We start from the raw sequence: 25,551 nt of genomic DNA, 5'->3' as shown, positions 1-25,551 counted from the left end.
CAAGCACACATGATGCCAATTTGAATTATAACGCATTAGCATACGGGTATTTGCAAAAACACCATGCGATCACGGAATTCAATTTGGCCTTTCAATCAAATGTCACCGAACGCAAACCATTCATGAATGCATAATTTAAAGCAGCATATATATTTTTTCAGCATAGCGGCTTTACGTTCTCTCATCCCCATAGCCGAATTTGATCATCGCTTTTGACTGAACCGACAAAGAAACTCACTCCTCTGAAACGCATTTGACATGACACGGGCGTTTCAATCCTGTCATCAAATCCCACTAATCCTCTTAGAGACGAAATGCACGACATGAAATACCAAACGGGGCGGGTTTCGGGAGAATAGAATCGATGGTTCGTTTTTTTAGGCACTTGATAAACTTGTCAGATCGGAAAGAAAAATGATAAAAAATGTTAAGACCCAAGATAAGCATCTCATTTGGGATAGAATTATTCTATCGTTGGGTCAGCCGGCACAATTGATAGATTTTTGTTTGGGACTTTAAACCTCGAGCTATCAGATGGTTGGATGAAGGGATTTGTAGAAAGGTTACGTTTTAGATTGTTTGATTGAATTAATGATTAAGTTCTTTGTGCTATGAGGGATTGTGGGGAAGTTACGAATTAATATAAATTAACTTGTGTCTAACATAAATATAAAGATGCATTTCATTCCTTTTTTACAAAGGTGTCCTAAAATAAATCCCTTATAGAAGAGATAAGGCATAACGGTCACCTTAAGAAGGACGCTAATTGAAACATAGAAAACAGTTATAATATGTGAGATATTTCGTTGTTTCTTATTCAAAAACTAAAAAAGCCTATTTCCCAACTGGCTAATACTTGAAAAAGTAGATAAACACGTTTTAAAATGCATTTTAAAATTTTTGGCCAAAAGCTGAAAATCAGTCACTGTAGGGGCATAAAGAGAACCCCCACTGGGGCAGTATGAGCACCATTAATCGCCGTACGATGAGCATTTTCTGCCGTAGAATCTAGCAGCGAATTCAACTAAATGATGTCAACTGAATTATAGAGCCACAGCTTGGTTTGTTACATCTGACGATTCGGCCTACTGGTTAAGTGTCGGAGAGGTAATCAGAAGACTCGAGTTCGATTCCTGATTTTTTTTTTCATTCACCTTTCATGATCGATGCATTTTGCACTAAGTAGTGGGTCGTCGTAGATCCATCAAATAAAGCAATAACAAAATAATCTAGGGGAAAGTCGGGTAAGACGGACCCTAAGGTGGAATCGCATATATAAGATATTGCTTTTTCATCGCAGTTTCCGAACAGATGGGCAGTTTAGGTTGTTTGTTATCGGATTGACCATTAGAATTTGTAAATTTCCTTGGTCAAGACTGTTTTTATAGCAATCTAAAACATACTTGCAATTCACATTTTTCAAAAATAGTCGGGTAAAATGGACACTGCGTAGAAAAGGTACATTATGCCGTTAAAATTGTTGTAGAAGTACGTATTTTTGTGAGGTAAGTATTTCAAAACGCTGGAACCAACTGATCCGAGTCCAGAAGCGAAACAGTGTGGTTTTTGGAATTCCGTATTTTGAAGGCGCTGTCTTCACTGGGGATTCAGTTTTTCAAGGTTTTTTTTCAACTTTTTTTTCCAAAACGTTTGTTGCTCAAGCCCATCGACCGAAATTCGCTTATTTTTCTCCAGATGATTTAACAAATGCCTAATAAACACTTCACCTTCACAAAAATGTATCGGATTATCAACTGTTTTATTAACATCAAATAATGGATTGTCAAAGTTTTTGCTTGTTTTGTTTACTATTAGATGATCTTGCTTGCTGTAAATAAACAAGGGGTCTCGAACATATTCCCATCATTATATTTGTGGCAAACATTGTAATTTTAGAAATATTGAAGGTGTCCGTTTTACCCGACTATCCACAAGTCAAGCTGGGGCTCATAATTCAGTTGACTTCATGGAGTTGATTTCACTGGAAAATTCTACGGCAGAAAATGCTCATCGTGTCCCGGTCAAATTGATTATAGTGAAAAATCAAAAATTTAATGATGGTGAAAATTGAGGAACAATGAGTACATCAGTAGGAGTACATCATACATACATTATACATTATGCATGCATTATGACTTAACGTTCATAAGAGCTTATTTTCCGGTGTTCAAAAATTATAATATTTTCATCACTTGAGAACCACGTTGGAATTTTGAATATATATTTCTGTAAAAGTGTAAAAGAAGTTTGCTTTTTTGCAGAATACATAATACTACAGGAACTGCGCAACTGTTCCTCATGAACATTTATTTAAGAAAATACGTAATTCTTGAGAAAAGCGGGGTTCCAAAAAAGCCCCGGGTGCTCGTTACGCCCTTATCTCCCCTACAACACCAAAAATAATATAGAAACTAAATATACGAGATTCTTCACTTAAACTAACCTTTTGTGGCATCTCATCGATTCTACGTGAGCCTTGGCCCTGTAGTAATTACTGGACTTACATATTATAGACACATGAATTTCACGTAAAGTCGAAGTGGATTGATTCAAATCCGTTTTTTGCAATTTTCTTAAGCGTGCGGTAGAAAATTCTTATTGGAAAAATGACTTGTTGTCAATCAGCATACGTGATTTTATGCTGTTAAAACTGCGACAACTCAAGAACATTTGGAACCCAAGGAGGTAAGTGAATTTGACTTACCAGATTTTTTATTATTTAAGTTATGATCTGTGTCAGGCCCGTGCGAAGGACCCGTCCATGGGGGAGGGGTTTTCAAAATTCAAATTCAGCCAAAAATAACAACAATACCAAAAATATACAATAAATAATTATATTGATTTCAAAACAAATTTCATACTTATGATAATCACACAAACTGAAAAAGTTTGAAGTTCAAAATAAAAACTGTATCTACAATTGCGTTTGAAAAAAAATTAAATCGTGAAGCAGCGCACTCGCTTCCCACTTTGACCAGCTGTCATTTCTGTCTGGGTTGATATTTTTTCATGAAATTTTCTCAAAAGCTAGATCAACTATCTAACTAACATTCCACAAAATAAGAAGACCTTACTATGAATGAAAAAAAGGAACAGCTGTTCTTGTGACGATTTTCATTAAAAAAAACTTGAAATTTGTCCAAAAGATGTAAAAATGTTTGATCTAGTACCTAGCACAGGTTCATCAAAATCGATAGACGCGGTCAAAAATGGACCGGTTTGAAAATGAGGTTAATTATCACCCAATAGGCAATTTCATTCTTTTATTGGACGGATGTTTGTATGGAAAATATCGTAAAAAATGTGTGGAGTTTCGGGAAGCAAACAATTCCAATATGTTTAATACGTAGGATGTATTAAAATATTTCTGCAAAATTAACAATAGTTATGCTTTTTTCTTATTAGCTAATGAATTTCTTACGTTTAATGCTTTTTATAATTCAACTCCTCAATTTGACTCCGACTTAGAGTGGTATAGTGACGTCCAGATGCAATCTTTGTTCCAACCAGAGCACTTAACGGAAACCACCTAATAAGTTGCTACCTGATATGACGATATCACTTTGTTAAAAAACTATGAACATATTTTATAAAATTCTGGAAATCACCTCGAACCTACGATCGCTTTTATCTATCCTTCGTTACTGTTCACTACGTTCTTGTGCTTTGAGTTATCGGAACTACTGCAAATCAGATATTTTCATGTAACAACAAATCATACTATGCGATTAATATCCTATCAACTTACTGTTGCACAATGAGTATGAACTTAATCGTGATATAAATATTATTTCCGTTCGGACAGAGAAAATACAGGTTTTGTAGATAATAACTTTCTAGATGTTTTAGAAAATGGCGCAAAACTTCTGATCTGCATTTTTCTAGCCATCTTCTTCTACCTCATGGATTGTAACTTATTTCGAACATCGTTTGTATGACGTTTGGTGTACCGGAATATTATAGGACTGTTATTAAGTTTACGCTGAGATGAGACGTGTCGACGTACAGTCGTGACAAAATGGTTTTTGAGATTTTTTTTTCACAAATACAAAAATTTGCACCAAAAATGTTGGTTATTGATAAAAATGTCATTCCTGATTTGTTGAATTGAACTCCCAAGTGAAAGATTGGCCAAAAATCAATAGTAAATTGAAAGAATAAAAAAAAATGAATTACAAGTTTTGTTGTAAATTCTGAAAGCAAAAAGGTTATTCAAAATATGTTAACATTGGGCATTGAAATTTAACTTTTGAATCGCTACTTCAAATAATTTTTGAACTTTCTAAAGGTAAATTAAAAATCCTTATCGATTAAAAAATTAATAAATACAATGAAAATAAAATAAACAAAACTTATAAATTTATAAACTTATAAATTTCAATCGAAGGTTTTAGAAGCTCTGAATATTTTGTCGGTTTAATTTGGAATAGGGTCCTGGAAAAGATAAAATGTGAAAACAATATTTTTCGTATTAAAAACATAGTTTCAAAGGCTTTCAAGCAAATTATGTTTCTAGAACTTGAAAAATCCGAATAAAAAAAACACACTTTCATAACATTTTAAAAGTTTAACTTTAAAATTCGGTAAGTTTATTAGAAAATTTAAACAAAAAAAGAAGAAAAAAATGATAATTTTTTCAACATTTTAGAAGTTTTTTTTCACGAGTTGTCTTATCATTTAAAAACTTATTAATAGAATTTAATTGATAACTTAAAGGGACAGCTTATGATTGAAGGATTCATTTGGTAGATTTAAGCGCGCTGAACTCGTTTTTTGTCTTATTTTGTCTATCACCTTGCGTTTTGGTTATTAGGTTATAAACTTTAGAATGTATCAATTTTAGGTGAAATAACAAATCTAAGTTAAAGAAAAATCTTTTGAGAGTTTGTTTAATATTAATTTAGGGAATTAGGGAATAATATTTTGAAGACGATGCAAAAATTTGAATTCTACAGTTATGAAAAAATTGGAAATATAACATTGCAAGTATTTCTGACATAACTAAATAAAGTGTAGTAGAACAAAATTGAATTAATTTTAACAAAATTTGTTCAAACCCGCAAATCGATTAATTTTTTGCTATAAAAATATCTAAAACTTAATTTGAAGTTAAACTTCATTCATCGCTTTTGAATTCGATGTTGAGATTTAAAAGATCAAGAAACACAAAACAAAATTTATACTGAAATTAATTTCTTGAAGAATATTTCATATCAGCACGATGTTTTGTAAATCAAATTTTTTAGTAGAAAAGTAGATGTTCCGAGTTGTATGTAGGGGAGGAGGGGAAAAGGACACCGGTCTTGATAGCAAAGCAGCTTCAAGCTGTAATTTATTGAGTTTTGGTTAGATGACATAATTTTAGTTTTATAGTAATTTGACTTACAAAATCAGTGTTTCGAGTCGATTTCCCTACAACCGGAACGATTCTAGGCAAAGCTGACCAAGGCTGCTAATGAAAGAAAGCGTTAGCATGAACCGTTTTTGCATGCAGCGGGAATTGCTAACCTGATAGTGTTACACGGCTTGATAGAGCAAAGTTCTCGGAACTTGGCTGGAGGAGCCGGAACTATTCACGAGCTGTTACTCGGACGCGGCTTGAGAAGGCTAAGTTCGATAAACTTGGCTGGATGAGCCGAAACGATTCACGAGCTGCTGAGAAGGATAAAGGTTAGCATGATCGTTTAGCATGTAGCGACATTCTATTTAACCTGTTACTCGGATGCGGCTTGAGAAGGCTAAGTTCTATGAACTAGGCTGGAAGAGCCGGAACAATAGTCGAGCTAGAAAGCGCTGGATGGAACACGTTGTTGTTTAGCACAGTACTATGCTCTACACTGGGCCGGATGAATCCGAAAAGGTCTCACTGAAAACTAGCTAGTGATGCGTAGAAAAATTGAGGTTAGCACAACACAACATTTCGTGTAGGGCAGGATTCACAAACCTGTTTACGTGCCACTGTCTGGTTATCGTTCGTTTGTTTCACTGCACTTGGTTCGGCAATAGTTTTAGCTTAGGTTAGGTAGTTTTTTTCAATTGTAGTTTAAATAGGTAGATATAGTTTTAATCACGAAGAATAGAAATAAAGCTATCTGTTTGACTCTTCTTGAATGGGTGGTGTAAGTTTTTTCCCGGAACTCGTAGCTGTCAAACGGGAAAGCGTCGCGGCTGGCCGCTGAACTGCAGTTTAGTATTTGGCGTCGAAAATGTCGCGCCGCTTCAAAGTTGGCAGTGCTCCCAGTTGCCAACAGCCTCCCCCCCGTAACACTGGTCAGGATGATCCCGGGTTACCCTTAGTCGCAACTTCAAATACAGCTAACTTTGAGACCTCACCCCCAACGTCAAGTACAGCTAGCTTGGAGACCGATTGCCTAGTGAGCCCCCTATGAGTTTGAACAATCGCCTTTCTTACACGCCCATCTTGCCCTGGAATTACCTCATTAACACGTCCGCGGACCCAACCATTTCTTCTAGCCTCATCCACAATGATCACCAAGTCTCCTACGCAAATCGGTCGAGTTTCACTCTGCCATTTTGTACGCCGAGTCAAATCCGGCAAGTATTCACGAATCCATCGACGCCAGAAAGTGTCCGCTTGAGTTTGTATTTGGTGCCAAGTATTTTTCAGCGCCAATTTTTCGTCTACCTGCTCCACAGTCGGCTGCTTGATACCGTTGGAGCTTCCGATTAACAGATGGTTAGGAGTAAGAGCTTCTTGTTCCGCTGCCTCAATCGGGAGGTACGTAAGCGGTCTGGAATTCACTATTCCTTCAGCCTCGACTGCTAGAGTCCACAGACCCTCATCGCTCAGTTTTCGACACGCGCTCACGCTCGTCTCCATCGCCTTCTTCACCGAACGAACCATGCGCTCCCAAGCGCCGCCCATGTGTGGTGTGCCGGGTGGTATAAACACCCATTTCGTTGCAGTATTGGTGAACGTAGATGCCAGCCCTTCTTCGATGTTGGACACTTGTTGCTGCAGCACGTTATCGGCTCCCCGGAAGTTGGTGCCGTTGTCTGAATAGAATTCTAGTGGTGATCCTCGCCTACCAACAAACCTCCGAACCGCCATAATACACGACTCCGTACTTAGGTTGAATACTACTTCGACGTGGACAGCGCGCACTGTTAAACAGGTGAAGAGCGCGATCCAGCGTTTAACCGAGCTCCTACCCACTTTAACCTGGAGTGGACCAAACAAATCCAACCCAACGAAAGTGAATGGTCGTGTGCACGTTGCTAACCTCGCCGCTGGTAAAGGAGCCATCCTTGGAATTTGAGGTCGAGCGTTGTTGATTTTACAGTACTGACAACGCTTCACGATCTGCTTCACACGGGATCGTATTTGTGGGATATGGTAAACCTGACGTAATTCGTTCACCACGGTCTCGAAATTAGCGTGATGGAACTTACGGTGATAAAAATCGATGATCAAATCGCTGACACGGTGTTGTTTCGCGAGAATCACTGGATACTTGATGCAGTTGTCCACATTAACCGCCGCTCCAATCCGCCCGTCGACTCGCAGAACTTGGTGCTCGTCCAGGTAAGGTGACAACTTATACAGTTTGCTGCCTTTTCCTACGGTGACCTGTTTCTTATTCGGCTCGCTGATTTGTGCCAGTAGTTGGTGAACTTCGTCTGGAAAAGCTTCTCGTTGAACCATTCGGAAAAGGTAATCTTCGGCAAGCCTCAACTCGGATTGCGTGGGATACAAACTACTGATCTTGCAACGTGTTTTCTTGCAGTTGTTGAAATATCGGAATACGTAGGCCATTGCTCTGGTCAGTCTCTCCCACTTAGAAAATCTGGATACATCAACCAGCGGATCTGGAATTTCTAGGCTTTGATGGACCCCACACATTTTTTGTTCTTCTACAGTTGGTTGTATTGACTTGGGACGCGGCCACTCTGCCTCTTCCTCTTTCAAGAATTCCGGTCCGTTGAACCATGGACCATCCACATCCAGTTGGCCACCTTGTCCCCATTTTGTGGCCAGGTCAGCAACGTTCATCTTCGTTGAGATCCATCGCCAATCAGCGATAGAAGTGGTAGATAATATTTCAGATACTCGACATGCCACAAACGACGAATATCTTCGATGGTCCGAGCGTATCCAGGCTAGTACTGTACTCGAATCCGACCAAAATACCGTACGATGTATTTGCAATGTATGGCCTTCTTTAATAAACGTTTCTAGTCGCGCAGCTAATACAGCAGCTTGGAGTTCAAGCCGGGGAATCGACCAATGTCGTAGAGGAGCTACCTTCGTCTTTGACGCAACTAAAGTGCACTTATATTCCTTGCTATTGATGGAAATACGAAAATACGCTACGGCTGCGTAAGCATCTTCGCTTGCATCGGCAAATATATGCAGTTCAAGATTATTGTAGAGTGTTTCAGTAGCATCTAGATAGTAGCATCTTGGAACCTGGAGGTCTGCTATAAGTGGGAACTGATCTATCCATCTTGTCCATTTTTCGAATACTTGGTCGTTGATTTCTTCATCCCATTGAGTACCGGCTCTCCAAATATCTTGGAGAAGTATTTTGCCTTGAACGACAAAGGCCGCTAGAAGACCGAGAGGGTCGAATACACTCATTAAGCACTTCAGTACTTGTCGTTTCGTTGGCCGCATTCTGTTTGAAATAATGTCGTTTATTTGTGGCTGAAAGTTGGTGGAATATGCCAGAGTATCTTCATTGGGAAGCCAGTGCATTCCAAGAACCCTCTCGATGATGCCGTGCTGTGTGTTTAGTTCTTTGGGATTAGGATCTGTTGCCTCTCCAAGTCCTTGGAGTATTTTCACGCTATTGGATCTCCAACCACGAATGTTGAAGCCTCCTCGCGCGTGAATGGCCTTGACTTCTCGAGCAACTCGTTGAGCTTCTTCCTCTGTCCCAAAGCTATCGACGTGGTCGTCCACGTAATGGCAGTCGATGATTCCTTCAACAGCTCGAGGATAGACATCCGCAAACTCTCGTGCGTTCTTATTCTTTATGAATTGAGCAGATGCTGGGGAGCAAGTTGAACCGAAAGTGGCCACCTGCATAACAAAAACGTCGAAAACTTTATTTGGATTGGTCCGCCAGAGAAAACGCTGAGCTTGCTGATCTTCGGGACGAATACGGATTTGGTGGAACATCTCGGATATATCACCAGAGACTGCCACAGCATATTGTCGGAAACGGAAGAGGACCCAGGGTAGTGTTGTTAGTTGATCTGGCCCTTTCAAAAGCATGCTGTTCAACGAGACACCTTTAACCGTAGCAGCTGCGTCCCACACCATGCGAATCTTCTCCGGCTTTTTGGGGTTTACTACAACGCCGAGTGGTAGGTACCAGGTTTTCCGAGGATCTGAGTTTCTGATTTCACCTTCGGTGGCGAGACGGGCATATCCTTTCATCTGGTATTCTTCTATTTGCTTAGTAACGTTTTCCATCATCTTTGGGTTTCGTTTAAGCTTACGTTCTAAACACTCGAAACGTTTTTCAGCCATAAAACGGCTGTCAGGAAACTCATAATAATCGGACTTCCAAAGTAAGGCAGTTTGGAATCTATCACCTTGGCGACTTGTGTGCTCTTCAAGGATTCTCTTGGCCCGTTTATCGTTCTCAGATTCTAGAATGGCTGTCCCGGTTATCCCCACGTCTTCTAAAGCAAAATAGTTCCGAACAGCAGTGTGCAATGCATCATCACCAGAGCAACTACAACGGTGCACGTACAAAGATGTATCTTGATATCCTGTTCCTCCGTAGACACACCATCCCAACCTTGTTTTAGTAGCTATTGGGTCTTGCGGCTGACCTTCTTTTGTACGAAGCGGAACGGTCAAATGAAGGTTGTTAACCCCTATCAAAACACGAGGAATTGCATTCCTGTAGCTCGCTATCGGAAGTCCTCGTAGATGCCGAAATGAAGCCGACAATGTACCAAAGTCTAGTGTTTGTGGGGTAAGAGCTAATTCTTTGACTGTGCGAGTATCTTGTAGTTTATGATGCCGTTGATCGGTTCCGGATATCTGAAGCTCAATCACCTTGGAGCCATGTTCCGTTCTCGTCTTATTGCCCGTCCATTTCAAACAGAGTGTTCGTGGTTGTCCTTGCAAACCGAGTTCATCAACCAGTTTTTCTTCGATAAGCGTGAGTGATGAACCATCATCCAGGAAAGCGAAAGTGTCAATTTTCAGATTTCCCTTACCGTGTAATGTGACCGGCACAAAGCGAAGCAGGCAAACTTGAGGAAAACTTCGATGCACGTGGATGTCGGCGGGCGGACTGGGTTCGAAAGCGGATGGTCCACGACCATTGGAGTTGGACTGATGATCGTTTGAACGTACTGAAGATTCGCCTGCATTATTCTGCATCTGCTGACCCCCGATGGAATGGAGAAGAGGGTGGTGGCGGACTGTACAACCATTAACATTGCAATATCCACTCAAACGACAAGGTCGGTGGCCGTGGAAATTCAGGCAATTGCGGCATAGTCTTTCTTGCTCCACGACTCGCCTGCGTCCTTCAAGGGTGAGCGCTTTGAATTCGTCGCATTCCTTCAGTTGGTGGTTCCGGCTGCACATGCTACATCTCCTCTCTCTGTGGTTACTGGCTGGGTGACTGCTCTCGGTATGCGCGTGTAAAGCTCCTCGCTTTGGCCGAGTCCGTTCCTCAAGCCGACTGGGTACAACACATATTTTCGAAGAAGTAACTTTGCTTGCTCGTTTCATTAACATTTTCATAAATTCACCAAATTCTTTTAAGCTCACTTCACTGTTGTCGTCTGTATATGCTGACCACTGCATTTGGTAATCGACCGGCAAACGGTTCACTAACGCGGCGAGCAATGATGGATTTGACAGATGGGCGTTTTGATCAGATGCTTCCAGATGAGCGCAGTAATTTTGAACGGCTGTGCCGTATTCTATCAGGGATTCTAATTTTTCAGCTTTGGGGGCAGGAATATTCCAAAGTTTTTGTAAAAGGCCATTAATTATCAGGTCAGGTCGGCCAAAACGAAAGCGTAGCGTGTCAATTATCTCAGGCACTAAATCGGGCAGAAGTAAGCTGCTTCGCACCGATTCAAGTGCTACTCCTTTGAGGCAACGTTGAAGACGAGTCAAATTTTCAACCGGGTTGTAGCCACAGGCTAAAGTGGAGGTAGTATAATGGCTAATAAATACTGGCCAATCTTCCGGGTCCCCTGAAAAGATAGGGAGATCCCGGGCGATAACCTGACGTGCTGCTAGTTGAGATGGGGTAGGCGAAAAACTATTCATATGTTGGGTGATATTTGCGTACTCGCTTGGGGGGCAATGTCCCAACTGTGATATCAGGGACTCATGGGGCTCATTACATTGATCGGAATTTAGGCGAAGAGAATTAGGAACGGTCTTACCTTGACGTTGGTTTCTTTTATACTTGTCTTGAGGGGGGTGAGGCACAGGCGCACGGTCCTGGGATGGCGCACGTGGAATTGGTGTAACCTGCTCGCCATGGGGAAAGAAACCGGCTGGATTTCGATGATATTGTTGTTCGGGAGCTCCTACCGTGGCTATCTTATCGGCAAATTGGACTGCTGACCTTCTCTTTCCACCATGGTTGTCGGTTGACAACTGCTGCATCCGTTGACCCAAGTTGGCTTCCGAAACAGCGGGAAAAATTTGGGTAGATGCTGAATCCGGAACGACCAACCAGGTCGGTAGATGAGTATCACTGATGCTCCGACCACTGGTTGTGGGGAAAGTTGAACCAGCGATAGGTTGGTTTGAACTAGTCGGAGGTGTGTTAGAAGTTGGACCGTTCAGCTGGCCTGTAGGGACCGTCGGAAAAGTTGCATCATTGGTTGGAGCACGTTCGGGAGTTACAACGACATCGGATATGCTTTCCAACCAATCAGTCGTAAGCTGACGACTAATCCTCCTGCTCACCCGGCTCTGAGTGTTGTTCGTTTCATCCACATCGTTGACGGTGGATTGCAAAAGTTTGTACTTCGCATCGACCAGTCGTTTCTGGGCTTCGATTGCTTCCAAGCGGATCTGTAGAGCCTTAAGCTCTAAGTTACGGTTTTCCTCCAATTGCTCCAGCTGTAGCTGAACCTTTCGGGAACGTTTACTGGAAGCGGTCGCACTGCTGTGAATGCTGAGCGCTGGCTGGCATTTTGGACAGGACCAAGGGCGGAACTCAATGGATGGTGTAACTCCTGCACAGGTTAGATGGTACCAATCATCGCATACGTCGCACTGCACCATGTTCCCTGCCGAATCAGGGAGATTACACGCCACGCAGTTGGAAACTTCATCATTGGGTGTCGCTGGAGATGGTGCATCGTCGTTCGCAGTTGCCATCTCCCGCGATGGATGATGATTTTCTTGAAGAATGTTCCGAGTTGTATGTAGGGGAGGAGGGGAAAAGGACACCGGTCTTGATAGCAAAGCAGCTTCAAGCTGTAATTTATTGAGTTTTGGTTAGATGACATAATTTTAGTTTTATAGTAATTTGACTTACAAAATCAGTGTTTCGAGTCGATTTCCCTACAACCGGAACGATTCTAGGCAAAGCTGACCAAGGCTGCTAATGAAAGAAAGCGTTAGCATGAACCGTTTTTGCATGCAGCGGGAATTGCTAACCTGATAGTGTTACACGGCTTGATAGAGCAAAGTTCTCGGAACTTGGCTGGAGGAGCCGGAACTATTCACGAGCTGTTACTCGGACGCGGCTTGAGAAGGCTAAGTTCGATAAACTTGGCTGGATGAGCCGAAACGATTCACGAGCTGCTGAGAAGGATAAAGGTTAGCATGATCGTTTAGCATGTAGCGACATTCTATTTAACCTGTTACTCGGATGCGGCTTGAGAAGGCTAAGTTCTATGAACTAGGCTGGAAGAGCCGGAACAATAGTCGAGCTAGAAAGCGCTGGATGGAACACGTTGTTGTTTAGCACAGTACTATGCTCTACACTGGGCCGGATGAATCCGAAAAGGTCTCACTGAAAACTAGCTAGTGATGCGTAGAAAAATTGAGGTTAGCACAACACAACATTTCGTGTAGGGCAGGATTCACAAACCTGTTTACGTGCCACTGTCTGGTTATCGTTCGTTTGTTTCACTGCACTTGGTTCGGCAATAGTTTTAGCTTAGGTTAGGTAGTTTTTTTCAATTGTAGTTTAAATAGGTAGATATAGTTTTAATCACGAAGAATAGAAATAAAGCTATCTGTTTGACTCTTCTTGAATGGGTGGTGTAAGTTTTTTCCCGGAACTCGTAGCTGTCAAACGGGAAAGCGTCGCGGCTGGCCGCTGAACTGCAGTTTAGTATTTGGCGTCGAAAATGTCGCGCCGCTTCAAAGTTGGCAGTGCTCCCAGTTGCCAACAGTAGAGGATACCAGGTTTTAGATTTTGTTTAGCTAATTCTGATGGCTGCCAACTTGTTATTGTATAAAATTAGTATTCGATGAATATTTAAGTATTTTGATGTTAAAATGGTTGAATTTATTTCGTTACACTTCCTAATAAAAACCCATTCTAAAGACGAGATAGCGTTTTTGAATGCCAAGTTAAGAGTCTCAATACAAAATGTTGGTTGAATTGCAAAAAGAAATGAATAATTAAAAATTAGTTGGAACTCGTGAACGGAATATCAGTTATTTCGTTAAATGAAATGTCTCAAGACTACGATGAGTTGAGACTAATTTCCGCCGGAGGCGAGAAAAAATTCTGACTTTCTTGTTAACACTTATTAAACACCTTTTAAAATCAAGTAATTTCCCTCTACTACGTTGAAAATTTAAACTTGGAAAAAATCTCCATGGGGGGGGGGGTTAACCCCTAAACCCCCTCCCCCCCCCCCCGTTCGCACGGCCTTGGTCTGTGTTTGTTTCTAGATTTGGAGAAAGCTTCTAGAAGTAGGGGAGGAGCGGGCTATATGCGCCTATTAACCAGAACACTGATTTAATCAAATATCACATCGAATATGTGTACAAAAACTATATACACGTGTGCAGGCATCTGTTTTTTTATACATTGGAGTAATTTATATGTTAAAGTTTTCTTCTGTTTCCAAGAAAACGATTTTATTATAAGTGTTGTCTAAAATGCCGAACCTCAAACCGTGCGGGCTAAATGCGCCTATTTATGTTTTGAACAAAATTTCTGTTTTTTGGGCAATATTTCCGTATAATTTCATTGAAACTGCCAGAAAGTAATAATTTCCGTACGTTTCTATGTAAATTATAATTTTTTGGAATAAAACAAAAGTTAGAGTTGCCATACTATGGAGGCAGTTCATCCATGAGAAAAACTTTATCAAATCTGTTTTTAGATCTTCAATTCTCTCTTAAGATGTTATTCAGAGCTTAGATTTGAAGGTTCAGTGATAAAACTCATCTATTTATTCTATTTAACCTGTTATTTAAGGATGGAGGCATTTTACAAACATGATGGGGGCATACAAAAACACTCTATTATTCCACTATATAATCATTATTAAACGTCCACAAAAGCTGAAATATATTGAATTTCTTAAGTTCATTTTAGTAAGAAACAAAAACCATCCTAGTTTTTGTTTTAAGCTTCTTTACGTATAATTTTTAAAACTCGAAATATTACATCAAAATGTATCAAAACCTTGTATGATTTTTGAAAATTTTTTTAGTTTGTAAATTCATAAAATTCTTTCTCGCCTTATGTTCTAAGCGTATCACCTTGAGGGTGCAATGCATTGGTCAGATAAGCTGTCTAGTCAGCCATTTCATCAAACAGCCTTAGGGTCATTTAACCCGATAGGTCCATTTAGGAAACCTTTCCCCTATGGTCATGTTGACTCATGCTTAAGTGGTACCTCCAGGATGGATGTCCATCTGATTTATGGCACAAGGAACAAGCTGTCTACAAACAAGGTAAATTGTCTATCATTGAGATATTAATTTTTAATTATTTAATATTTTTTCAATTTTTACAGGATCCAATAAACAAAGCTGATGTGTTGTTGGACCACCTGGAATCCAGATTGATTATCATTAAACTGACGGTGTATGATTTAGTGATGGAGATTGATATTGTGGAAGTATTTTATTTGAAAATAAATTCAAATTTCAAATAATTTTTGTTATACTTATTAAAGTTAGAAAAAACAACAAAAAAGGGCGGGAATAATTAAAATCGATTAACATTTCACACAGCTTTTATCATCACATCGCGTTGAACTGACTAGAAATTCACGTAATTTGTAGATGATTTTCATCAAGCATCAACTCCTATAGGGGCGCGTTTACATATTCATTTCGTAGCATTTACGTGAAAATCATTTGGATAAAAATTATGTAGTTTTTCACGTAGCCGCTACGTGGAGATTATTTTGGGTGTAGGGGAACATGCCCTATTATGCTCCACCTAAGCGAATCGCTGATTTTCTATGTATTCCACGTACAAATTGTGTTGAAAATGGGTGCAATCGTTGAAGAAAAATGTTTTCTACAAATGCCTATGATATTTTTCTACTCAAACTGCTATAGTTGCTTCAAAAACTTGATTTTTAAAAACCATATTTAAAGCCACAGAACAAAACTGTGTTGCAAATACGCGCCGCTGTGTATTCAATATGCGCCTAGCAGCCGAACACACCCGAAAGCAGCCGAAGACCAAAAACACACCAATACTTACAGAAACTTTGACTGAAAAGAAAATCAAAATGGACTAATCAAAATTTTGAAAAAAATGAAAAGTAGATTTTTTGGGCTGAATTAACGCTCAAAATATGGTTTTAGACTTTTTGTTCATTTTCAATGAAAATTGGCCTTTTTGAAAAATTAATGCTATTTTCAGTCTACTACGATTGGCGCGTTATAACGAGCGCATTGGCCGTGATAGAACATACCCATAAAAAGCATACCTTTGCGAGTTCAGTATGATTTTTTAGCATAAAATCATAATTTAGGTTCTCCTCTACCGATGTGTCAGAAAATATTGTCTTATTCGTTTTTCTCTGCTTGGTGACACCTTACTTAAGGTGTTTTAAAATTTAGATCAAAATGATGAAAAACATAAATTGTGAAATTATCACGATACAGGGGCATTTTAAGGAAAAATTCATACTTGCCATGACCAATCACAGCATTTAAAACAAATTGGTAATATTTTTCAGGCTTAAAATGTTTCAGATTCTCCAAAACAAAGGTGGCGCGTATTAGCCACATGGGGCGTTATATGAACTTTTCCCCTAGTGCAATCACTGCAAAAGACGGTGTGTTTTGAAGAAAGGGAGAGGAATTGAGGTTAAAGGTTGAGGAGAAGGACAACAGTTCTGTTCTAAAAAATCGTGTTCAACATAAATATGGTCATAGTTTCGAATCTTAGAAGAGTTTTGAATATATTCCATTCAAAACTCAGCAAAGAATCGAAACTTTGAGCGTTTGTGGCACCCTCAAATCAATGTTTATGGTCGGTTATTGAACCCGTATAGAACTTGATTTTAATTCAGGTCTTGCTGCCTACAGTAACAAATGACCCCTTTTAAAAGATTAATAAAGATCAAAATCAATGATCAAGATTGATTAAAATTTGTGAAATCGCTTAGTGGAGCCTCGAAGTCATCGTAGCGTTTTCAGTAGGGGAGAATCAGGATACTTGATCCCTGGGGATACTTGATTCCTCAGCTACTTATTTCGAAACTGGAATGTCTAACATAGATAAAATGTACTACAAAAATTTGCCAAGTAGAACAAATCAACAAACCTGTTGTCTCCAAAAATTTAAAAAAAAATTATTTTTTGAGTTTTTGCGCTCTGTTTGAAAAATCCAACAAAATGTGACATAAAGATCTTTTTTTCACTTTAAAATATGTTCCACGCGAGAAAATTACAATTAAAATACTTATTCCAATATGTCAATCGTTGAGGTATAATATAGGGTTGCCATCCCGCTTTTTCCTTAAAATGCCCCGCGTTTTTTCTTTCAAAACTTTTACAAAGTTTACTGACTTACACTAAAAATAATAAAACATTAGCCTCAATTTGAATTTATTGGTTCTGCCCGGAAAATCTTTTAAATACGCATTTTTGTCTTAATTATACAACTTTTCATAGTTTATTTAAGACAATACTGAATTACTTTAATGTTCTAAGCATAACAGTAATATTCTGATACAGTTAACCGTTTTTTAAGCACGTTCAATTAATTTAATGTAAACAACGTTGATATAAAGAAAATATTATTCAAAAAGCCTCCTAATGATTGAAGTTCGGAATTTTTCGCCGGAATCTTAATTAAATTGCCTTTATTATACTCCACCATTTTAGATTCAATTGTCCAAAGTGTACAATAATGGAAGTTTTCTTGAGATTTCAAATTTTTAAAACAAATATATTTGTTATTACACAAAGGTTTCATACGCGGTATTTGACGAGAACAGTGAAAAATAAACGTGCTTACGTCAAATAATCCGTCAATCAATCCGCATAAAAAAAAATTAAGTATACTTTCTATGAAGAATTTTGTCCGATGGCAGGGCCGTAGGAAAAACCGCCTAATGGTTAAAGGCTTAGAATTTGCAGTCTGGTTAATTGTGGCCTTTGATTTGAGCAAGAGAAATTTTTTGAGAAAGCCTTCAATTTAAAAAAAAAACTTATTCTTCATATAAAATTACTAAATATACCAAACTCAACAACAGAGTATTTTAACGAATTGGAACATCTAATCAACTATGAAAATAAATAAATTTTCAAAAAGTAAAAGTGAGAGATTAAACTTTTGCGGTCCAAAGTTGATTCTTGCAAACTTGATTCAAGTTTGAGATTTTAGTTTCCAATTACTTTGAAAAAACTGCAATAACTATAAAGTTCAGTGATTTCATGTTTCATTATCAGCAATATCTTAAAAATCCATTCTTTTGAAAAAATCCTGTGAATGAACATATTAAAAAAATATCAGGTATTTTTATGAAACAGCTGAGTTCTGTATACCAACTGACAAGGGTTGAAAATTTGAATTTATAAAATTTAATCTACGATCAAAAGTATAAATCTGCTATCTCTTTTGATTTGAATTCCTCAACGAAAATCTTGATATTTTTATCTTTATTGCATAACTCATTTACAAGCCATTCAGAATCAAAGTTTTGAATATTAATTATTAATCTGAATATTGAACCAGAATTCAAGTTCAAAATTTCGATCTGTTTTCAAAAATGAATATTATTTTTAAATCTAAATTCCAATTCAGGATTTAAAAAATGAACCAAGTAGTGAAGCTTGTTTGCAAAATCCACTCAATTATGAATAAGCATTTCAAATTGTCTGGATTTATGAAGGCTTGCCCGGTTTTTAAGTGAAATTTCCGAAACAAGTCCGATCCGTCCCGAATTCCCGAATATTGGAGAATACTGTTTGGATTTTGCACGGTTTCAGATTCATTGGTAAATAAAACAAAATCTCAAATTCAGTTTTAATTTATACGTCAAAAAAGAATCTTTTTTTCAAAGTTTATTTCACAAAAATAAACAAATATATCTCCTATCTCTATCTCTATCTCTATCTCTATCTCTATCTCTATCTCTATCTCTATCTCTATCTCTATCTCTATCTCTATCTCTATTCTCTATCTCTATCTCTATCTCTATCTCTATCTCTATCTCTATCTCTATCTCTATCTCTATCTTCTATCTCTATCTCTATCTCTATCTCTATCTCTATCTCTATCTCTATCTCTATCTCTATCTCTATCTCTATCTCTATCTCTATCTCTATCTCTATCTCTATCTCTATCTCTATCTCTATCTCTATCTCTATCTCTATCTCTATCTCTATCTCTATCTCTATCTCTATCTCTATCTCTATCTCTATCTCTATCTCTATCTCTATCTCTATCTCTATCTCTATCTCTATCTCTATCTCTATCTCTATCTCTATCTCTATCTCTATCTCTATCTCTATCTCTATCTCTATCTCTATCTCTATCTCTATCTCTATCTCTATCTCTATCTCTATCTCTATCTCTATCTCTATCTCTATCTCTATCTCTATCTCTATCTCTATCTCTATCTCTATCTCTATCTCTATCTCTATCTCTATCTCTATCTCTATCTCTATCTCTATCTCTATCTCTATCTCTATCTCTATCTCTATCTCTATCTCTATCTCTATCTCTATCTCTATCTCTATCTCTATCTCTATCTCTATCTCTATCTCTATCTCTATCTCTATCTCTATCTCTATCTCTATCTCTATCTCTATCTCTATCTCTATCTCTATCTCTATCTCTATCTCTATCTCTATCTCTATCTCTATCTCTATCTCTATCTCTATCTCTATCTCTATCTCTATCTCTATCTCTATCTCTATCTCTATCTCTATCTCTATCTCTATCTCTATCTCTATCTCTATCTCTATCTCTATCTCTATCTCTATCTCTATCTCTATCTCTATCTCTATCTCTATCTCTATCTCTATCTCTATCTCTATCTCTATCTCTATCTCTATCTCTATCTCTATCTCTATCTCTATCTCTATCTCTATCTCTATCTCTATTTCTATCTCTATCTCTATCTCTATCTCTATCTCTATCTCTATCTCTATCTCTATCTCTATCTCTATTTATATCTCTACAAAGAGTTTACTTAGCATTAAGCCAGTTGAATAAGTGTTATGAAAATGCATACAAATTCAAAACATTTAAACTTTCTTCTGTTATACTTTGTTATACATCCAGAATTTTTTCTACGTTGTGCTATTTCGCAGCCCATATTTCGCAGAATAATCCTTTGATAAGCTATTTACAACCCGCTTACAGAAACCGAGCAGAAGTAAGTTAGTGACAAAAGAGTAAAATGCTAGTTGCATTTTCGACTAAATTGCAACAAAAAAAATCATAAAAAATGAAACATGAATAAGAGAACAGGATTCAACTGTACAAAAGTTTTACAGGCTCCCGAATAATCTATACCGCAATCATCTGACATGCTCATAAAACTAATCTGGAAAAATATGAAAACATGCCAACGAGAGAACAGCGGTAGAAAAAACCGCGAGTCATTTCATTCCGCTAACAGAATAGTTTTCTCATTTCGCCATTCTGCTCTGTTCTGCTCTTCACGGTTTGGGTCCGTTAAAATATTCAGCCGGAATGTTCCACGAATTATTTCACGCGCTACAAACCGTGGTCCGTGGCCGGGAAATTTTTCGTTAGCATAGTTAAGGCTTCGCAAAAAGGAAGATGAAAGGCAAGAGAGATGCTGTTACAGGAAAAAAAAAATGCAGCTGAAACTATCTGAAAACTATCATCACACGTTGCTAGAATGGCATGTAAATTCTCCGCGAAGAGATGCCGCTGAATGTGGTAAAAAATCTTGTTATCCAGGAAAAGAAAGATTTAATTTCGGGATAAAAGTTCAGCGTTTTCAGGAAGACGAACGTGACTTCAAGACTTATTGATAGATCAGTGTGAAAAAATCTTGTATTGTAAAAAACGTCTGCAATTATCAAATGAGTTTTCTAAGAAAAAAAAACCTAATGATATGTCAAATAACCCTCCTGTTTCCGGACACCCACAAGTGATACAAAAACGGGGCAGTATCAATCGTGTGGGTGGCAAACAACAATAAACAGCACAACTTTGCTGCTCGACAAAGTTGTCTCGTCCCAGGAAAAGTGGCTGTAGCTGGCAGTACAATTTAAATTGTTTCGTTTTCCCATCGGACCCAATCAGTGTCGAGGGCCACAGGATGTTGCTGACCCAGAAAATGAAGGCAACTTTTCCAGGGCGGCGGACGTTAGAACATTTTGCAGCGATCGTTGCAAACTATTTTGCCCGTAATGAAACTCGATTTAGTGGGGGATTTATCAGATTCAGCATGTTATCACCTAGCGCGTGAACACACACACAGAGAGAGACAACGAGGGTTCCCTTGAAAAATAGCAGTTAGTCCAGGGCTGGTAGCGGTATGACAATAAAAAAGTAGGGACTTTAGTGACCAAAATTTGAAAAAAAGTGACCAAATAGTGACTTTGAGGACCGAAAAAAGTGACCAAATAGTGACTATGTAGAACGAAAAAAGTAACTTTGAAGTACAAAAAATGTGACCAAATCAGGCCCTAGCGAAAGGGAAGGGGGAGGGGAGGAGAGTTTCGAAATTCAAATTTAGATAAAAATAATAACAATACCAAAAATAAAAAATTGAAAAGGAAGGGTTTTCTTACACTGTTTTTCACTCATGTTCAACACATATACTAAAAAAATGACTGATAAATAAAATTTTGGAAACATATTACAATGAATGTTTCAAATTTTCAAGTCAAGAAAGTAAGAAATAAATTAGTTTCAAAAGAATTTCTTAGCAAATTTAAAATTAAAAAAATCTGAATTCTTAAATAAATGTCCAATCTTGTACACAACTTACCGTGAATAGATGTTAGGAAAATGATAATGATTGTTAATTTTTAATCATCTAAATTTCTAATTCTTTTCCTCATCTTCAACTGAAAGTTTAGTGAGAAAATCCGCTGTAATTTTTTAATTTGAACAAAAAATATTTAATCACGATTTAAAATGTGAATTACCGACTACTGAATAAGAAATGAATTTTGAACAGAATTTATTCAATGTTCGATGGTTTAATTTAATTTGATAAAAAGAAGAATATATTTATAATAGTGCCAATTATATAAGCCAGGCATAAAACCTTTAATAAAGTCAAATCCCCCAGCTATAAAAATTTCATTTTTGAAGCTTAAATAATAACTTCATGTTCAACTACAGTGACAAAGAAATGTTAGAAAATGAGTAATTACGTGAATGATAAAAACTGATGAAAAATTGAAAATAATGAGTTCAAAACTTTTGTTGTTAATATTGAAAGCACAAAGCACAAATCAAATACAAAGTTAGTTAACACTGCGTATTAAAATTTATTTTTAAGGTTGCTACTAAGGACAATTTTTCAAAATTTTTAGATTAATTTAAAAATCATGATCGATCCAAAAAACATGATTTCATATAAAAAATATTAATAAAAAGTTTTTAAATTTTCAATCGCAGGTTTTTAAGCTTTAAATTACAAGCTCTGAGTATTTTGTGTCTTTTGATTAAAATATTGGGTCCTGAAAGAACAGAAGATTGAATTTATGTTTTATTATTAAAAATTTGGAATTAAAGGCTTATTGTTGAAGAATACGAAAATTCAGAATTTAAAAACAAGGAAACAATTGTTAAAAATATGTCTTAAAAATTTAAAAAGTTTGTTTAAAAAAAAGTCCGGAAAGTTGATTAGAAAATTGAAAAAAAACTGTACAGTAAAATTCGGTAAATTTATTTGATAATTGAAAAAACAATATGGAAATAAAAAAGATTAGTTTTTAAAAACATTTCAAGAAGAGTTTTTTCAATAAACATGTTTCACTATAACCATTCTGGTGCTTTTTTTTTTAATTATTGATTTGGTAAATAGTGTCCTAAACTAGAAATTTTGTCAAATTCGGCCGAACACATTTAGTTTTGGTGATAAAGAGTTTATTACTAGTAAAATCAAACATTGATAGATAACTGATTATGGAAAAATGTCATTACAGGTATTTTTGACATCACAGCAGAAAGTGTAAAAAACTTGATTCTCTATTTAAAGCTTATCATTTCATATAAAACTTTTATTTTTAAATAAAATGTTTTTGATTTGAGTTTTTGTAAAAAATAAAAGTGCAGAAACTTCTCTAAAGATTTTTAATTATTTTTAAAAGTCATTTCAATAACAAAAGCTGATAGAAATATTACATATATATTTAGATTCAGGGAACCCAAATAAGTTGAAATTACCGTTTAAATTCATTGCAACTAAGAAAAATGTAAATTTTGTGGCCTTGTGTAAATTTTTAAAACCTTTTTTTAAATATTTAGAAGAACAAAAAACACGAAATAAAATTGAGTATGAAATTGTTTTTTTTAAAGAATATTTCATATCAACATAACATTTGTTATGACATAAAAGATTTTTTTAATAAAAAAATGGTTCGTTTCAATCTCAAACTTGTAAATAAGTAAATAATAAAAACCCATTCTAAAGACGAGATAGGGTTTTTGTATATCAAGTTTTGAGTTCCAAAACAAAAGGTTGATTGAACTAAAAATTAAAATCTACAATCAAAGTTAGTTTCAATTCATGAACGTCAAATAATGTCGTAGATCGAAATGTCTCAAGCCAAGGCTGATTCATTCCGAAACTCCGCCGGAGGCGAAAAAAATTTCTGACTGACTGATCAAGTAATTTATCGTTACAACCGTTAATATTGACACACGCAATTCAAATTACTCTTTCATTGGTTTATTTTCGGTGAAAAAAGTGACTTTTGGTGATAAAAGTGACCATTTTTCGGAAAATAGTGACTTTAGTGACCAAATGATGAAAAAAGTGACTTTTTAGTGACTGACCCAAAAAAAGTGACCAAGTCACTAAAAAGTGACTCGCTACCAGCCCTGTTAGTCCCATATCGCCAGTCCCTTCAGTTTCCCTGTCAGAAAATTCTATTCATCAGGGGAAAGGAGAGGTTTTCATTTTTCCATCAGCGGTTTTCCCACGGGTAACACTGAAGTATAAAAACCATCATCAAACATTATTAAACTATTGCCCCGGTGTCGGTGCTTGGCAATAAAGCGAATGCAGCATCCCATACAAACACACACACACACATGCTTACAAGTGAACGTGGAAGTTGGACGCATCTGTGGAAAATGATGCACTCTCTGGACAGGAAATTTCATTAAAGTTTTATCGTTTGGTCAAGGCTTCGACGGTTGCCGGTTCAGGTACATCATATCATATCTACAGAGGAAAATGGGAGCATTAAAAAAGTTTCTAATAAAATGATGACACAATTAGTTGTAAGACGAGGAGCATTTCCTGGTCGATATTGACGTGAGGGTATCACGTGTAGTGTAATGGATGTGTTGGGAATTTTATCATATTTCATAGGGATTATTGAATCAGCTTATGTGTCTATACCAATTGAAAATGAAAAGTTTGAATTTTTGTTTTGTTTTTAATTACAGAGCTCTTTCGATGATGGAAACACGCCATTATACTCTGATGAATAATTTGAGAATTTGAATCCCACGGACGAAAATATGGCAGTCTTGCTAGTTTCTTTTCAAAATGAAAAAAAATGCTCATTTTGGGACGCTATAACTTTTATTCTTGCTACTCCTACCGCTTTTCCGTCTTGGACAAAGTAGTAGTCAGATAATTTTCCATTGAGGTTCATATATTTAAGAAAAACCAGAAAAAATGACATTTTCCGTCTTTTCATACAATTTTTTTCAATTCAAAAGACACGTATCTAAATCTCCTTTAAAAAAAACTGCAAAAAAATCGTTTTGACCGAAAAGGAAACTTTTTAGACAACAGGATTTTCTTTATTCGAGTCAATGGGAAATCGACACATCCCAATGCACAATAACATTTGGCTTTGAAACAAATTGAACAAAATCTTCTTATGAGAAATTGGGGTGCAACCTCTCTACTTGAATCCTCTTCAACAAGAGGTCTGTTGGGCATACATCAGAGGTTTTTATATGCGACAAAAGCAAAATTCAATTTAAATGTTGATTTTCCCTTAAATGAATGCTCAATTTCTCTAAATAATACATTTAGAAAGTATATTGCGAATCAATTGGAAACGATTTCGTGAATATTTTATTGAATATCAGTGGGGAACCAAGCAAAACGAAATGGAAAAAAGCCAACCATCATTTAAAAGCACATTAAACGGATCCCCAGATCATTTGTTGACGTATCCGGGTCTAGCTCATAAAATTTTGAACCAGGAAGATGAAGTTAAGAGCTTTCACAATGAATCAAAAAAACATAGATGAGAACAAGCAATACAATCTCGCCATACGCCTATGCAAATCTCCTCTCCGAGACATTTTATTAGAACCAATAAGGACGCCGGCCAAGTCCATGCAGTCGTTAGATGGAAGAAAAGTGCAGTTTCTATGATGATTCGCTTTTCTGAGACACGCCTCCACTCCACAAATCTCACGCTGAAGTTTTGGGGCAATGGTAATGGTATCTTGTATTTTGATGATCCGCCATGGGCGTACAGATTCATCGCAGTTTCTGCCTAAGAATGTGCTTACATGCATTTTTTTTATATTTTTGTTCGACAAATCTCCAATGCAGCGTACACCATACCTGGACCACAAGGCTCCGTTTGAACTGTTATATATTGAATGTATTGTGTTGATGTAGGCTCTATTATGAAAGCACGAGACATCCAGGTGGCTGATTCACTAACAGATATTCTGGCATCCGTGTATATATCGGGCCAGCTGACAACTGATTGAACATTCTTATTAGGGTAAGTGTTCCTAATGTGGCATGTGTACCTAATGTTAACATACTGTTCGATTTTGCCTGTTTTTGACGTTATTTTTCACTTATCACAATTATCAAAAAAAATGATATTGTGAAGGATCATGTGAACTTTCATTTTACAAACAAATTAGCTTTCTAATTCACAAGATTTTTCGTAAAATCCGGATTGTTTCGAAGTATGTCCAAATTGAATGGAATTGTAAGCAA

At 37.1% G+C, this 25,551-nt stretch overlaps 1 protein-coding gene and 1 long non-coding RNA gene across 3 annotated transcripts; both read right to left on the bottom strand.

Moving 5' to 3' along the window:
- Window positions 1-5,285: 5,285 nt before the first annotated feature.
- LOC129759515 (uncharacterized) lies at window positions 5,286-12,244 on the bottom strand. The gene is made up of 2 exons (XM_055756984.1): window positions 5,712-12,244; window positions 5,286-5,652 (listed from the first exon to the last, which is right to left on the bottom strand). The coding sequence occupies exon 1, from the start codon at window positions 12,242-12,244 to the stop codon at window positions 6,272-6,274; it is 5,973 nt and encodes a 1,990-aa protein (XP_055612959.1). The 3' UTR covers window positions 5,286-5,652; window positions 5,712-6,271.
- Window positions 12,245-12,306: 62 nt separating this feature from the next.
- Window positions 12,307-13,351, bottom strand: LOC129759516 (uncharacterized). 2 transcript variants are annotated; one of them, XR_008740186.1, is made up of 4 exons: window positions 12,826-13,351; window positions 12,623-12,766; window positions 12,501-12,563; window positions 12,307-12,439 (listed from the first exon to the last, which is right to left on the bottom strand). It is a non-coding gene; the product is annotated as an uncharacterized LOC129759516 (long non-coding RNA). The 2 variants fall into 2 exon arrangements; XR_008740185.1 differs by having other exon boundaries at window positions 12,379-12,766; window positions 12,826-12,991; window positions 13,059-13,351.
- Window positions 13,352-25,551: the final 12,200 nt, after the last annotated feature.

This window comes from Uranotaenia lowii, unplaced genomic scaffold (genome assembly GCF_029784155.1).
Source record: "Uranotaenia lowii strain MFRU-FL unplaced genomic scaffold, ASM2978415v1 HiC_scaffold_177, whole genome shotgun sequence".
Lineage (NCBI taxonomy): Eukaryota > Metazoa > Arthropoda > Insecta > Diptera > Culicidae > Uranotaenia > Uranotaenia lowii.
The sequence above is the reverse complement of the archived record's forward strand: the minus strand, read 5'-3'. Positions and strand labels throughout refer to the sequence as shown.

Excerpts from the sequence above, each read along its gene's own strand:
- LOC129759515 (XM_055756984.1), bottom strand. The coding sequence starts at position 12,244 with ATGGTGCAGTGCGACGTATGCGATGATTGGTACCATCTAACCTGTGCA.